This window comes from Boleophthalmus pectinirostris, unplaced genomic scaffold (genome assembly GCF_026225935.1).
Source record: "Boleophthalmus pectinirostris isolate CB_2022bp ecotype Guang Dong unplaced genomic scaffold, ASM2622593v1 HiC_scaffold_8, whole genome shotgun sequence".
Taxonomy (NCBI): domain Eukaryota; kingdom Metazoa; phylum Chordata; class Actinopteri; order Gobiiformes; family Gobiidae; genus Boleophthalmus; species Boleophthalmus pectinirostris.
Genome location: NW_026571515.1, coordinates 25,433,924 through 25,446,147, shown reverse-complemented (window position 1 = coordinate 25,446,147; position 12,224 = coordinate 25,433,924). Strand labels below are relative to the sequence as shown.

The 12,224-nt window shown below is 38.2% G+C and overlaps 3 protein-coding genes across 4 annotated transcripts; all 3 read right to left on the bottom strand.

The window, feature by feature from the left end:
- Nucleotides 1–1,414: 1,414 nt before the first annotated feature.
- znf740b (zinc finger protein 740b) lies at nucleotides 1,415–4,377 on the bottom strand. Its single transcript, XM_020929983.2, has 6 exons — nucleotides 4,256–4,377; nucleotides 3,445–3,660; nucleotides 3,213–3,341; nucleotides 3,006–3,132; nucleotides 2,813–2,931; nucleotides 1,415–2,732 (listed from the first exon to the last, which is right to left on the bottom strand). The coding sequence occupies exons 2-6, from the start codon at nucleotides 3,622–3,624 to the stop codon at nucleotides 2,580–2,582; spliced, it is 708 nt and encodes a 235-aa protein (XP_020785642.1). The 5' UTR covers nucleotides 3,625–3,660; nucleotides 4,256–4,377; the 3' UTR covers nucleotides 1,415–2,579.
- Nucleotides 4,378–4,411: 34 nt separating this feature from the next.
- csad (cysteine sulfinic acid decarboxylase) lies at nucleotides 4,412–9,434 on the bottom strand. 2 transcript variants are annotated; one of them, XM_020929608.2, is made up of 15 exons: nucleotides 9,363–9,434; nucleotides 7,537–7,649; nucleotides 7,322–7,458; nucleotides 7,117–7,243; nucleotides 6,957–7,047; nucleotides 6,669–6,891; nucleotides 6,497–6,576; nucleotides 6,370–6,424; nucleotides 6,162–6,278; nucleotides 6,001–6,065; nucleotides 5,649–5,730; nucleotides 5,376–5,575; nucleotides 5,225–5,276; nucleotides 5,043–5,132; nucleotides 4,412–4,959 (listed from the first exon to the last, which is right to left on the bottom strand). In XM_020929608.2, the coding sequence occupies exons 2-15, from the start codon at nucleotides 7,559–7,561 to the stop codon at nucleotides 4,786–4,788; spliced, it is 1,518 nt and encodes a 505-aa protein (XP_020785267.1). In that variant the 5' UTR covers nucleotides 7,562–7,649; nucleotides 9,363–9,434; the 3' UTR covers nucleotides 4,412–4,785. The 2 variants fall into 2 exon arrangements, with proteins under 2 accessions (XP_020785267.1, XP_055022072.1); XM_055166097.1 differs by lacking the exon at nucleotides 9,363–9,434 and adding an exon at nucleotides 8,113–8,242.
- zgc:174906 (uncharacterized protein LOC571548 homolog) lies at nucleotides 7,764–8,586 on the bottom strand. Its single transcript, XM_055166099.1, has 2 exons — nucleotides 8,406–8,586; nucleotides 7,764–8,243 (listed from the first exon to the last, which is right to left on the bottom strand). Exons 1-2 carry the CDS (start codon nucleotides 8,443–8,445, stop codon nucleotides 7,963–7,965), a joined length of 321 nt encoding a protein of 106 aa, XP_055022074.1. The 5' UTR covers nucleotides 8,446–8,586; the 3' UTR covers nucleotides 7,764–7,962.
- Nucleotides 9,435–12,224: the final 2,790 nt, after the last annotated feature.

Sequence of the window (12,224 nt, the reverse complement as noted above, 5' to 3'; positions counted from 1 at the left end):
GCTGTCACTAGGGTGATGGATGGAGGGCCAGGCACATCACTACTTTCACCCAACCAGTGATTTCTTTATTAATCAGAGCTGAGATGAAAAGAGCCCTGCACACCTCGGGGAGAGGAGATAGCAGTGCCTTTTGTCCAGAGGGCTTCAATCATGCACCACCAGCTCGAGATGTATTTGATCAGAGGACATTCAAACATTTGCAGGAGGCCGAATGTTGCTGGTACAGGGAAGGTGTTTTTGTAAACCTCTGAACTGCCCAAATGTTGACCGAGCAGCAGTCTGAGCAGGCAGGGCAGATTTACACGTGGCTGGGGAGATTTTTTGTTGGACGGGGCCATTCTTTTCTTGTGTGACAGCAGAGGTGAGGAGAGAGCTGGCTATCAGTCCTCCCAGTTCAAGTGAGGGAGGCTGCCTCCTACACTTTACCTCTGCAACACTCCATGTCTGTCTCCCAGAGATGATTTCGAACCTCCATGATTTCAGCACTTTGTGTATGAAGATGGAGTGTTATCTCTCTTCTCTGATCTCCTCCCATCTACCTCACTTAAGCAGGTCCATTGTTAAGTGCCGAGGGCCTGTGGGTGTAGTAAATCAGGCGGCACAGGAAGGGGATGTCTCCCTTGGGAGAAAGAGCACACTCCCAACAGCCTTCAGGCTGATCTCATCCTGCCTAACCTAATGCTTTAATTAAAGAATGGTCAATAGCAAAGAGAAAGGTTCTAAAGGGTCTGCACTGCCTTACACTCAGCTTATGTTGCATACCTATAGAACAAATGATCAACTACTGTGGCATAGCTACACATAGAGGGGGGAACGGTGACAAGGCACCAATTGTCTTCTCAACTACAAATTATATGGTGAAGGAAATATTATCAAGCAGCTTGTGTTATAGCGTTTTCTTATTATGAAAAACGGGTTTACGCTCGTATCTCACCTTTTTGTCTTGCATGGACAAAAACATGCTGTATGCATCTCCCTCTAGTGGTTGAATCGAGGCACTGAAGGCACATGTAACGAGAATAATACAACAGAAGCAAGTTTCTTATCTATAGTTACTTTTGTTTATATGTGCCCGCTTGTACGGTCTTATGCAATAAAAAACAGTTGCCACTAATTGCACTCCTCCAGACTTAAAAGTCGTATTTGATTCAGATGTTGACTTGAAAAGGATCCATTAAATTATCTATTCAGTAAAGGCAAAATTAGTTTCTGGTAAATTAGTTATTGTAACGAGTGCACTGCAAGGTACATAATCCCTATGCACATAAGGTACATTTTAAAAGCCTTTGGCTTTATTTAACGTTGTAGACATTGATGCCATCTGCTGACGCATTTGCAGAATTGCATTTATTTTGCGGCATTAAAAAATAGTCTACAGTGCGTCATACCGGTGTAAATTCACAACAATACTAGGCAATATATTGGAATGTTTATTTAGACTTGTAGCTCTACACAACTCTTCAATTATCATTAATTAAAAATCAGTGTAAATGCTTCACTTCAGCTATAAAATGCAGAGGAGGGAAAAGGATTCCTGCAAAACTCTGGAAACTTATAAAACTAAACTGCATTTAGGCCCCTTGGTGACCCCTACTTAAGACTTATTTAAAATATATTAAAAAGAGTATATATGTATATAAGAGAGTTGCGTCTACACTCTACAACTACATTGGACAAAATCTAACACTTTCCTGTAATTCTGATTTATCTCGAACAGGCACAGAACACATTTGTCCTGCTAGAGCAACTGTCAGGTTTGCAACCCATTGTTTATCAAACCACATCCAATCTGCTATCCAGTACAACAAAACTAATCTTTCAAAATGAAGCATTAGGACTAGAGAATGATCAGGTAGAACACTTGATTTGTATAATAACATTGCTTGCAATCAATTAATATACATCAGTATACATGTTTGGAAGTAAAGGGCCACTCCAGACATTAGTGACCATTGAGAGCTGGTGTCAAGTTCTACTGACATGTTTCCTTGGTTGGCATTGGACAACATTTCTCACTCACTGGAAGCTCCTATGCTTCACAGTCAGTCATAGTGTTGTGGAGCTTGAAAGAGTCATTTCTGGTGTTCTTTTACTTACTGGTTTGCATGGATAATCATGGTTGGGTTTGTTTGGATTTTTGCAATAGTGGGAGGAGACCTTGATATATGTAGCGAATGATGATTTGGTCTGGACTAGTCTTCAAATAGACAAGGATGTAACCAGTATGCTGAATGTAACAACTAAAATAAATGTAACCATAAAGAAAAATCCGTAAATGATCCTTTATGCCTCATGAGTGCTCACTACAATCTTACTTGTCTGTAGGACTTGAGAGCACATAAGTTTGTCATTCACAAACTTTTTTGTAGAACAGTTACATCTTTAGATGTCCATGTAAAAGTTGATGATTGCCATTCTCTCACGCCATCAATGTTATGGGTCTGAAGTCCATCAAATGCTCTTTAATTTAGAAGGTCAGTAAGGTACGTCTGATAGGCTGTTTCAGTGTGTGAGAGTTTTTCAGACCGTGGCTTTTTCTGCAGTATTGTATTGAGTCCATGTTAGAGGAAGCCAGCAGGTCACACAGTTAGACGACTGTTAGCTGACTGTAAAGATCCCCAGGCACTAGTGTGTGAGGAGGCTGCCTGCGAGTAAGACTGATTTTCTTCTTTAACAATTCCTGTTGTACATAAACGTCTATGTCTCAGCAGCCGATCTGTCCGTGAGAAGTTCTGAAAAGACAGGAACGCACATTGTTTTGAAAAGAAAAATAAAGAAGTAAAATTTCACATACTGGATTTGTATCACCAACCTGACGGCAGCGATCACACTGGTACGGTTTTTCACCACTGTGAACACGTTTGTGTCTGTCCAGATGATAACGCTGAATAAAGCGCATATCACATGAATCACAGGCAAATGGCTTTTCTCCTGTCAAAAGGCACAAGGTATTTAAATACAGTACATTAAAACATAACAAAACTATACTGAAATAGCTCATTCACCTGTATGGGTCAATATATGTCTCTTAAGATGATAGCTGCTCCTGAAGGCTCCGTAACAATGGTCACAGATAAAATTCTTCTGAACTTTTAGAGATAATTCATCATCTTCAAGTGGTGCCATAAAACGCTGGTAGACATGTAACAGAAATACGTGAGATCTCAACATTTAAATGGTACTTTGATATTTTGATAGATTTTTTTTTTCACCTGTTCTTCTGCTTTTATTTTGGTGGGCGAAGGAGACTTTCTGTGCTTCTTTTTGGGTTGCATATTCTGATTTGCCAACATGTCTTCATTCAAAATAGATGAACAATAGCGCCCATCTTTTCCAACCAGCTTTGGAAGAGAAAGCGTAGAGGATCATAAAGTGTTATCTTGAAAAGCAATTTAAAGCCACTATTGACCAGCACCATTATGTAAAAGCAGACAAGACTCTCACCAGAGGACCGACCCCTGCTGACAGATGGTTAACATGGCTGTGTGGAGGCTGTCCGTGCTGCACCTGGTGTCTGTGGTTTTGACAGAGCTGCAGGTCGGACTCAGGACAGTCTCTTCGCCCTTGCCCCAAAGGTGACATCATCTTCTGCCCTGGTATACTGTTGGCCTGCATTAGTGCCATGCTGGACAACAACACTTCACAGCCCAGCAAACCAGTCTGGCAGCAAATAGGTAGTTTTAATGGGGAGACTATTTTCAGTCACTCTAAAAAAAATCTTCCAAAAATCTCTTATGTTCACAAATGATCTCACAAAAGAGAGCAGTTCAGCAGGAGAGACTGGAGAAGACTAACTGAATTCATACAAGATAACGTTACAATTATTCTTGAAGAAATAGGGATTTTCCTAAAATAAACACTATTCAAAGGGGTAGCCTTTGAATAAAAACAGTAAAACTGTTCTGTTTCAGTCAGGAGGTTTGGATAGAACAAATAGAGGATAAAAAACAAATTAACGAGGAATATGTTGATACTATAGTATTAATAAATAGTTAGAACTGAGTAGTTGATAGCTGATAGCCGACTGTGTGATGAAGAAAAACTGTGCATAACGAATGGTTCAAATTTCAGTGAAACGGGTCAGAGACAACTCTGAGCCTGGACCCCCACCCCCACATGAACAGCACAACAACAGCAGGGCGTGCGCGCACATCTCCAAGCACAAAAAAAAAAAAAAACGCACTGGCTTCGCACAAGGACTATAGTGAGCCTTTTATGAAATCTGCAACATCAAACAACGATCAACTGCACATACCTTTTTAATCTGACTTTTGCTTATTTGGTTTCTTGCAGATCTTCCAATTTTCCTTCTAGTTTACAAACACAGACCGGAAATGCCACCGGAAGTATTTAACAGGGAGGCTGGTTATTGGTCAAACGTCAGATCCTGTGACCAAAGAAGACAACCCCATCTGAGTCTGATCAAAGATCTTTATTATAGAGTTGAAGATTTTTAATACAGTCAAAGAAGCAATTTGCCTGTGTTTACTAGTAGTAAAATTATAGGTTATGAGGATTCAACGCCTTAAAATATTGTTTTAATAATGTTAGCCTCTAGTAATGCACTAATGAACATTTTTATCACGAAAAACACATTCCTTAAACATTAATGATTAATATATGTCACAACTAATTATATTGTAGCCTTCAGTCATTTCAAGTTGTCAAAATGTAATCTCAATAGTAAATATTCCTAGAATCAACTATAACACCAATATACATTTTTCTGAAAAAAATCAAAATGTCTAAATATGAAATAGTCAACTGTTGTTCTACATTTTTCCACTACAAATCTCTCCCCAGGCGTTCAATTTCATCCAGAAAAAAGTCCAAATCTTTTGTGGAAACTAATGGCGAGAAGACTGTCACACGGAAAAAATTGACCTTGTTTTCCAGAGGTTGGTACCCAACCATCATTGAGCCCTGTCTCACCATGCGCTCTTTTATGACTGGTGCCACCTAAAATGAAATAAAAAAATAAAAAGCATGAAATCCTGTTTTGAAGTGCATATCTCTTTATATGTTATTTGTTATAAACAAACCTTTGCTAATCGGTCTTCATAATCTTCATTTAATTCCTTTCCCCTCAGACTGGGAGGTATGTACCAAAAGCATAGATTCACAAATTCAGGCTGTTTTAAAATAAATAAATAAATAAAACTTTGTAGGCACAATGACAACATTCTATTTTACGCAGAATTGTGTTTTTACTGCTCCCAATTACCTCATTCAAAATTTTGAATCCCTCTGTTTTCTTCATCTGCTCAGTAAGATATCTATAAGTTATATTTGATTATAAAAAGTTCATGTACATTTCCTTGTAATTACTTTACTTTACCATATTATTATTATTATTAGTACATTATAAACTTTACCTGACATTGGAAAAAGCCTTGTTGACTCGCTCTGCCAGTCCACTGGAACCCACAGCTTTCCACATCAACCACAACTTAAGGCAATCTACCTTGCGACTGCACTGCAAAGATTTATCCCCTATATCGAGATCCACATCATAGAACTTATCTTGCTGAAAAAGGTAGGTTGCATGGGCGCTGTGGCACTTCTTTAACAAATTCTGTTGGAGAAAAAAGAAATCTATGACAGACTTTGAAACATCGTTAATTTGAATTTATATTTTGTGACCACACCGTAGTGTCTTGTAGAAGCAAAACGGAGCACTGAAGACCAGCTGTAAGCATTTTGTGGGGATTCCAGGCCACTGAGTTTGCTCTTAATAGAAACACAGATCAAATAAAACTTTAGTTAATAGGTGCAGTGCTTACTAGAACTTAAAAATAAAATGAATTAGAGCAAGTCTCATTAAACAGAATGCACCCAGGTAAACTCATGTAACACTTAAAAATCCAATGAAGAAGTTAGACTTTCTAAATGCATTATGGATAGCATGTGAATTGTAAAAATAAGAACACTTTCAGTACTGTCATTATTCATCTACATCTATCATATTATAAACATGCATTTTATCAGACACTGAATTACCTCTCAACTCCTTTCATCAGGTGTCTGTGCTGCTTTGAAAAGAGCACACTTCCACCCCATGCAGCCTGAAAAAGAACAGGGTCCTCAGATTTTCTACAGTTAAGCATCAAGAACTATAAATATATAAAGGAAACCACACGGAAGTTGTCTGTTACACTCACATCAACATGCATCCACAACTTATGCTTTTCACAAATATCAGCGATGCGGTCAAGAGGGTCAAAAGCCCCTTGAACAGTGGTTCCCGAGGTGCAGCTCACAAGAAATGGCACTGCCCCCTTGTGGAATCAAAATGAATGCCCACTTTACATTCAATAATTTAATACTAACAAAGGAGTGAGATATAACTGGAAAACTTAGAACACTCACTTGAGCTATTGCACACTTTATCTTTTCATCCAAGTCCTCTGGAATCATATGGCCTCTGTCATTGGAGAGAATAAGTAGAATAAATACAACAAAACACTTTGACAGTATAAACAGAATATAATGCTACCGATCATCCACTTTCACAAGGATGACATTATCAGTGCCAATTCCCAGAAAAGCCGCTCCTTTCTTCACAGAGTAGTGACTCTGTGAACGATAATTTTGTTCAGGTTGTGTTGATTTTGCAGGTTGTTACAATCATCAGTACAAATGCAGTATATAAAATGCTGCACTCTTACTTCTGGAGATGTAAATAAAACAAGATGTGGCAAGCTCCACAGCCCCTTGGTTTTGACATCTGGGTAAAGCTTGTACCGTGCCAGATTCATGGCATACATGTTTGAGGTGGAGCCCCCGGGACAGAAGAGCCCATCTCCTTCAGTCCACCCCACAAGAAGACGCAAAGCTCTCAGGACCTCATTCTCCATCAGCACAAACACAGGTGCCACCTCATATGTAAACCTACAAACATTTGATTATCATAAATGATAGTAAGGAACCTGTATTGTTGTGGTGTCTTTTCTTACAGATTAGTATTAAGGCTCTCAGAAAGAAATCGCCCCGCCAAGGAGTGGTAGTCAACACCAGAATACTGTTGGTTAAAAAAACGTGGGTGACCTGGAAAAAATATATAGCCATTAAAAAAAAAAAAAAAGCTTTCCCCCCTATTTATTTTAAAAGACATACAGGTTTTAACACTGTAAGTAGCAACATCTCGGACTCTCTGTAGCAGCTTGTCATGAGGCTCTCCTTCTTCCCTTAACTCCAGGTCCAAAATCTTAGCCAGCACCTCTGGCTCCTCATACCTACAAACCTGTGCCATTAAACAAATATTGATTTATCCTCCATGAAAAAAAACAAAACAAAAAACAAAACTACATTGATCTACTACCTTCTGTTTGGCATCTGTGCCCTTGCAGAGAACCTCTTCCATTAAAATTTTGAATGCGTCATTCAAGAAGAGTTGTCCTTCCGCATGGTCAATAATCGGCTCATTTAAGTCGAGTAAATAACAAGAATCCTCACGTGCTGCGAATGAAACAAAACAAATACAAAGTAATATTCACAGTTACAGTTTCAAAATGTTACTATTCTTAATATGCATACATTCATTTGAACGAGTGCAGGCCATCTTTTCCTCAGTCCATAAACATAAACGGTCAAAATACAGAAGTGTTTTCAAGGCAGCAGACTTCAGTTAACCTTTGTCCTTGTGGCACCTGGTAAATATGCAGTAGGAAGGTTAGCCAACATACCACTTACAAAAAAAAAAAAAAAAAAAGATAAACTATATTTAATGTATATATGAGATAGATACAGATTGACTAAACAACTACCAAAATCAGATTTATTGGATTATATACATATTTTTTTTTACAGGCATATTATCAATTGAGCAACAGTCGTATTGAAAGCACATATAAAAAACGCATGATTTTTTTGTAACAATGTGATTATGTAAAAACAACATTAAATAAAAGTTATAGATATACATATAAAAATGTTGAAAGTCATATTATAACATAATGTGCCCTAACATGACTTGTTCTCCAATAAAGACATAAAAACTTCTTGTGACAGGTCGAAATCCTGTTGACTGAGCAGTGAGTAGAGGTAGGTGGGAGTGGCTTTGTTCCCTTGGATGTTCTTCCAATAGCGCAGAGCAGCAAACACTTGATTCACCTGACCAGGGTTGTCTGCTACAATCTGCTCCAGCTTCACAGATGGGATCTCAAGAGCCATGATGGCCATCTCTCTCCAGGACTGTCCTATAGCCCGGGCTACAGACATCAGCTGCTTCTCTGTCACCAGCACTGTGCATAAGGAATCACACAGGATACAATAACGGTGCTGTTTCTAACTAGGTTTTGTTGTAAATGATTTACAAAGCAATGTCTATTTAAATTACAAAAGCATAGTTTTGTCCACACTTGAGTCAAGGCCCCAAAAATATAGCATGTGCAAATTAAACATACCTGTGGTGAAGATCTTTTTGGGTGGAACAACCTCATGCATTTCAGATATTTGTTTGAACTTCTTAGATCTTTTCCTCGTTTTTCTTTTGTCTCCTTATAAACCAAAAATACACATCAACCCACATAAACTGTCATTGTCTATGTAAACTGGCATTACTTTACCTAAGCATAAATTGTCGACTTGCAAAGACTTGATGAAATTCAACTTGGGGAATGTTTCTTGCAGTTCTTGGTCCTTCAGTAGCTCAAGCAGGCCCTGTGCCGCCTTTGGCCCTCGTTCTATGATGTGATCCAAAAGGTCCCGCATCTTTTCATCTGGGATACAGCAGCTTTTGATTTGCCGATAGCCTTGAGGAGTGACCAGTGATCGAGAATCTGCGTGCTGCAGTACAAAGTCGGCCTGGCCACTGAGGATAGAGATGAGCTGAGCCTTTACACGTCTGAGCAGCAGCAGTTCATCTGAAGGAGCTTTGTCATAATTCACTGCCATGTAGGCTGCCACCTAAAACATAGTGGTGGGAACTTGCGCTTGAGCCAGTTTCTCATTAGGTTATATAAATGCATAGTTGTTTGTTTATGCATACAATAGTCTCCGGGAGAAATCAAAGTCGAAAACAGGTTAACCATTTAATTTTAATTAAGTTACATTCACTATTATTTCTACTAATAGTAGCCATTACTATTTTCTACGCCAAACACGCATAAAAGCGCACGTTAACCAACATGATGAGCGTTCAGTAAAACGGGTTTCTTTTAGATGCGTCTTCGAAGACGTTCTTTGGGAATAACGCATGAATAAGCCGGAGAGCAAGTGCTTGAATGTGAATTAGTTTGCACAGAGTAAAATGAAAGCACAACTCGAACCTGGATTAATAATAATACAATGCTTGTTGAGCTTCAATAGCCTAGTATAGGCCTTCATCTAAATTAGAAACAAGTACAAAATACGATTCTTACCAATACAATGAAAATACAAATACGGTTTCTTGTGTGTAACTTCTTTGATCCTTGAGATTCCTCTCCCAGTCCCTAGCTGAATCAATGAAGATGATGTGGCTCCACAACTGGACTGGAGGTTTTACTGCATGTTAAGAGTTCTAGGTGCAAATCTGGTGACATCTGGTGGTGATGAATGGTAGGCCCACATAGCCCTAAATAAAATGAACATAATTAAGTTTATTTATGTGCCTAGCAAAATCAAAGGATAACCTATATTTTAAGCCATTTTCTTGTAAATCAAAATGCTAAATCACATGCTAAACCAGGCAGTAATTAGAGTCCTAAACACAGGTCTGAATATTTATTCATTGTTGTGCAGTTTCTCACTGAGGAGACATGCATTCAGAAATATAGTATGCAGAATGAGGGTTGCTGTTTGGGATGACTAGTTTCTCGTTTCCCCAAAAAGAAGCTGCGGCTGGTTGTGGCAATGAACAGTCATGACATTTGTGCTCTGCATGTGTGCTCTGTTCATCTCAGGGAAATGACAAATCAATAGCTTATTCCAAGATACTGTAGATATTTGCTTAGTGAGAGAGCAGCCTCTGGAGCAGAGCTCCTGCAGTAACTGCCTCAGTCTGCGAGTGCATGTTTTCTGTTTCTGAAAAGGTTCTGAGAGTGAAAGTGAAGGGAAAAAAAAAATAAATAAATAAAAAAAAATATATAGGACTATTGGACCTCTTCCAAATTTAAATTACTAAGTGTGTTCCTTGTGCATATTACACGAGTATTCTTCATGAGTAAAAAACGATACATGTTGTGGATTATGAGTAAGAACTCAGCTCACATTTGATTTCTCACAACCCTTATATGTACATTGTGCATACTGGTACAGTAATGCACAGTGCCCAGAGAAACGAGGACCCCTCTTTTTGGAAATGCATCCATGTGCAGATGCTGAGGAGATTCATGAAAAAAATAATTTGCATCTAAAGTAATGTGAACTATTGACACCAATGCACAAGGCATGGGTGTTTGCAGAGTCATCTTTACAGTATACTGGTGTCTTCATGTCCACCAGTGTTCTTGTGGATTCTCTCCCATATTCTACTATTGTCCATGGAGTGATGAGCCTGAGTTAGTCAGTGAAAGTGAGTAAATGTGGTTACTAAGTTGCCTTATCCCTTGTTTCAGTTCTTCCTGTCACTGAGAGGCTGTTGTATTTTGTATCTTACCAAAGCACACAGGTTGAGTGGTGGCTTCTTGCTGATCACAGCACATGTGGATGACATGCAGTGGGTGTGAAATAAACCTTTACTTCTGCATGTTCGGTGAAGAACAACAAACAAACAAAATTTCCAAACAGAGAGAATAGGCCCTTAAAACCTACAGAACCAGTCAATGAACAAGTACATGAAACAAATAATACCAGCAGAATATGTAGATGAACTCCAACAAACAAACCCTCTCTGCAATAATATGTAAAATTTGTAATAGCACTTTTCAATTTTATTGTACATTTTAAAGAAATATGATGCTTTAATCCCCAGTCTGTCACCATTCATTGACTTACATATTAATTTGGCATACTGTTTACACTATAGCATCTCTTCAGATATAATCCTCTTGGTTTATTGGAGTCAGAGTAATGATATCAGCTGCTTGACTGAAGGAACTGTAAATTGCATGTTCTTTAATGATTGAATACCTTCCTTTCAGTTGTAAACTTAATGCAGGCATTTGGACACAGTCACCGGTACCATGGATGCTTCACTGTATTTGCATGTGCTGCCTTAATGCCCTGCAGCGTACACCTCTGTGCCTAAGGCAGATGGAGAGAAACAAAGGGACTCTGATGCCACTGTTTATTTAGAATTAATTATATATAACTGAAATACCACAGTGAGTCATAGAGATAAGAGAGAGTTGCCAATTAGGAGTTAAAACTATACAGGGTGTGCAAATTGAAAACAATAAATCAAAATATATAAATGTAAAAAAAATTAAATAAATAAATAAAATATCCTTGCTGAAATCTGCCAAGACTGCATTTTCAAGTATAATATGGCAATCTATTATAATTATGCTTGACACACTTTCTCTAAAATCAAATATACATGAAGCTATTGTTCATTATGGAGGGAGACAGTTTGGGAAGACTTATAGGTCCTGCCACTAATGTAATTGAGGTGCCCATTAACATTTATAGTGGTTTAAATTATTTAAAAATGCCTGCGTATGTGTGTGTGTGTGTGCACTCTTGAGAACTAAAAATGCAGGAAACAGAGTTGAATTAAAAACATTTCCCTCCTTTAAAGACTAATATATGGAAAAGACAGTTGGTTTGATGGACAGACCTGCTTCCTGACTGCATTATGGGTACAGAGAAAAAGTTATGGAGTACAAAGTGAGCATATGGTGTGTTTTAAAAGCTATGGGATGGGACAGGGCACAATTGAAGGTAAAGTTTATATTTTGTTCTTTTTTTTCCTCTTCATTTGAAATTTAAAAAGAAATTGTGTTACTTTCAATTAAAAGTGTGAATGCAAAAAGTTGGAACTTATATCTGCCCACATTTCTCAAAAAAGCTGTATCCCCACTGCTTGTCTATTTACATTTTATGCAACTTACACAATACCAATAACATGACATAATTAACACAAGCAATCACCCTACCATCTCATTTTTGTAATAAAAGATACTGGAGGTTTTCATTATTTTTTACTGTTCCACAGGATAACACCTGTTATTGAAATGCATCAGAGATTAGGCTGCAACAATGCAGAATACAATGTATCTATGCTTCCATTGTTGTTGTTAAGTGCATCTTTCTGCATGCAAAGTTCACATACCCACATCCCACAAAATAATTTTTCTGCT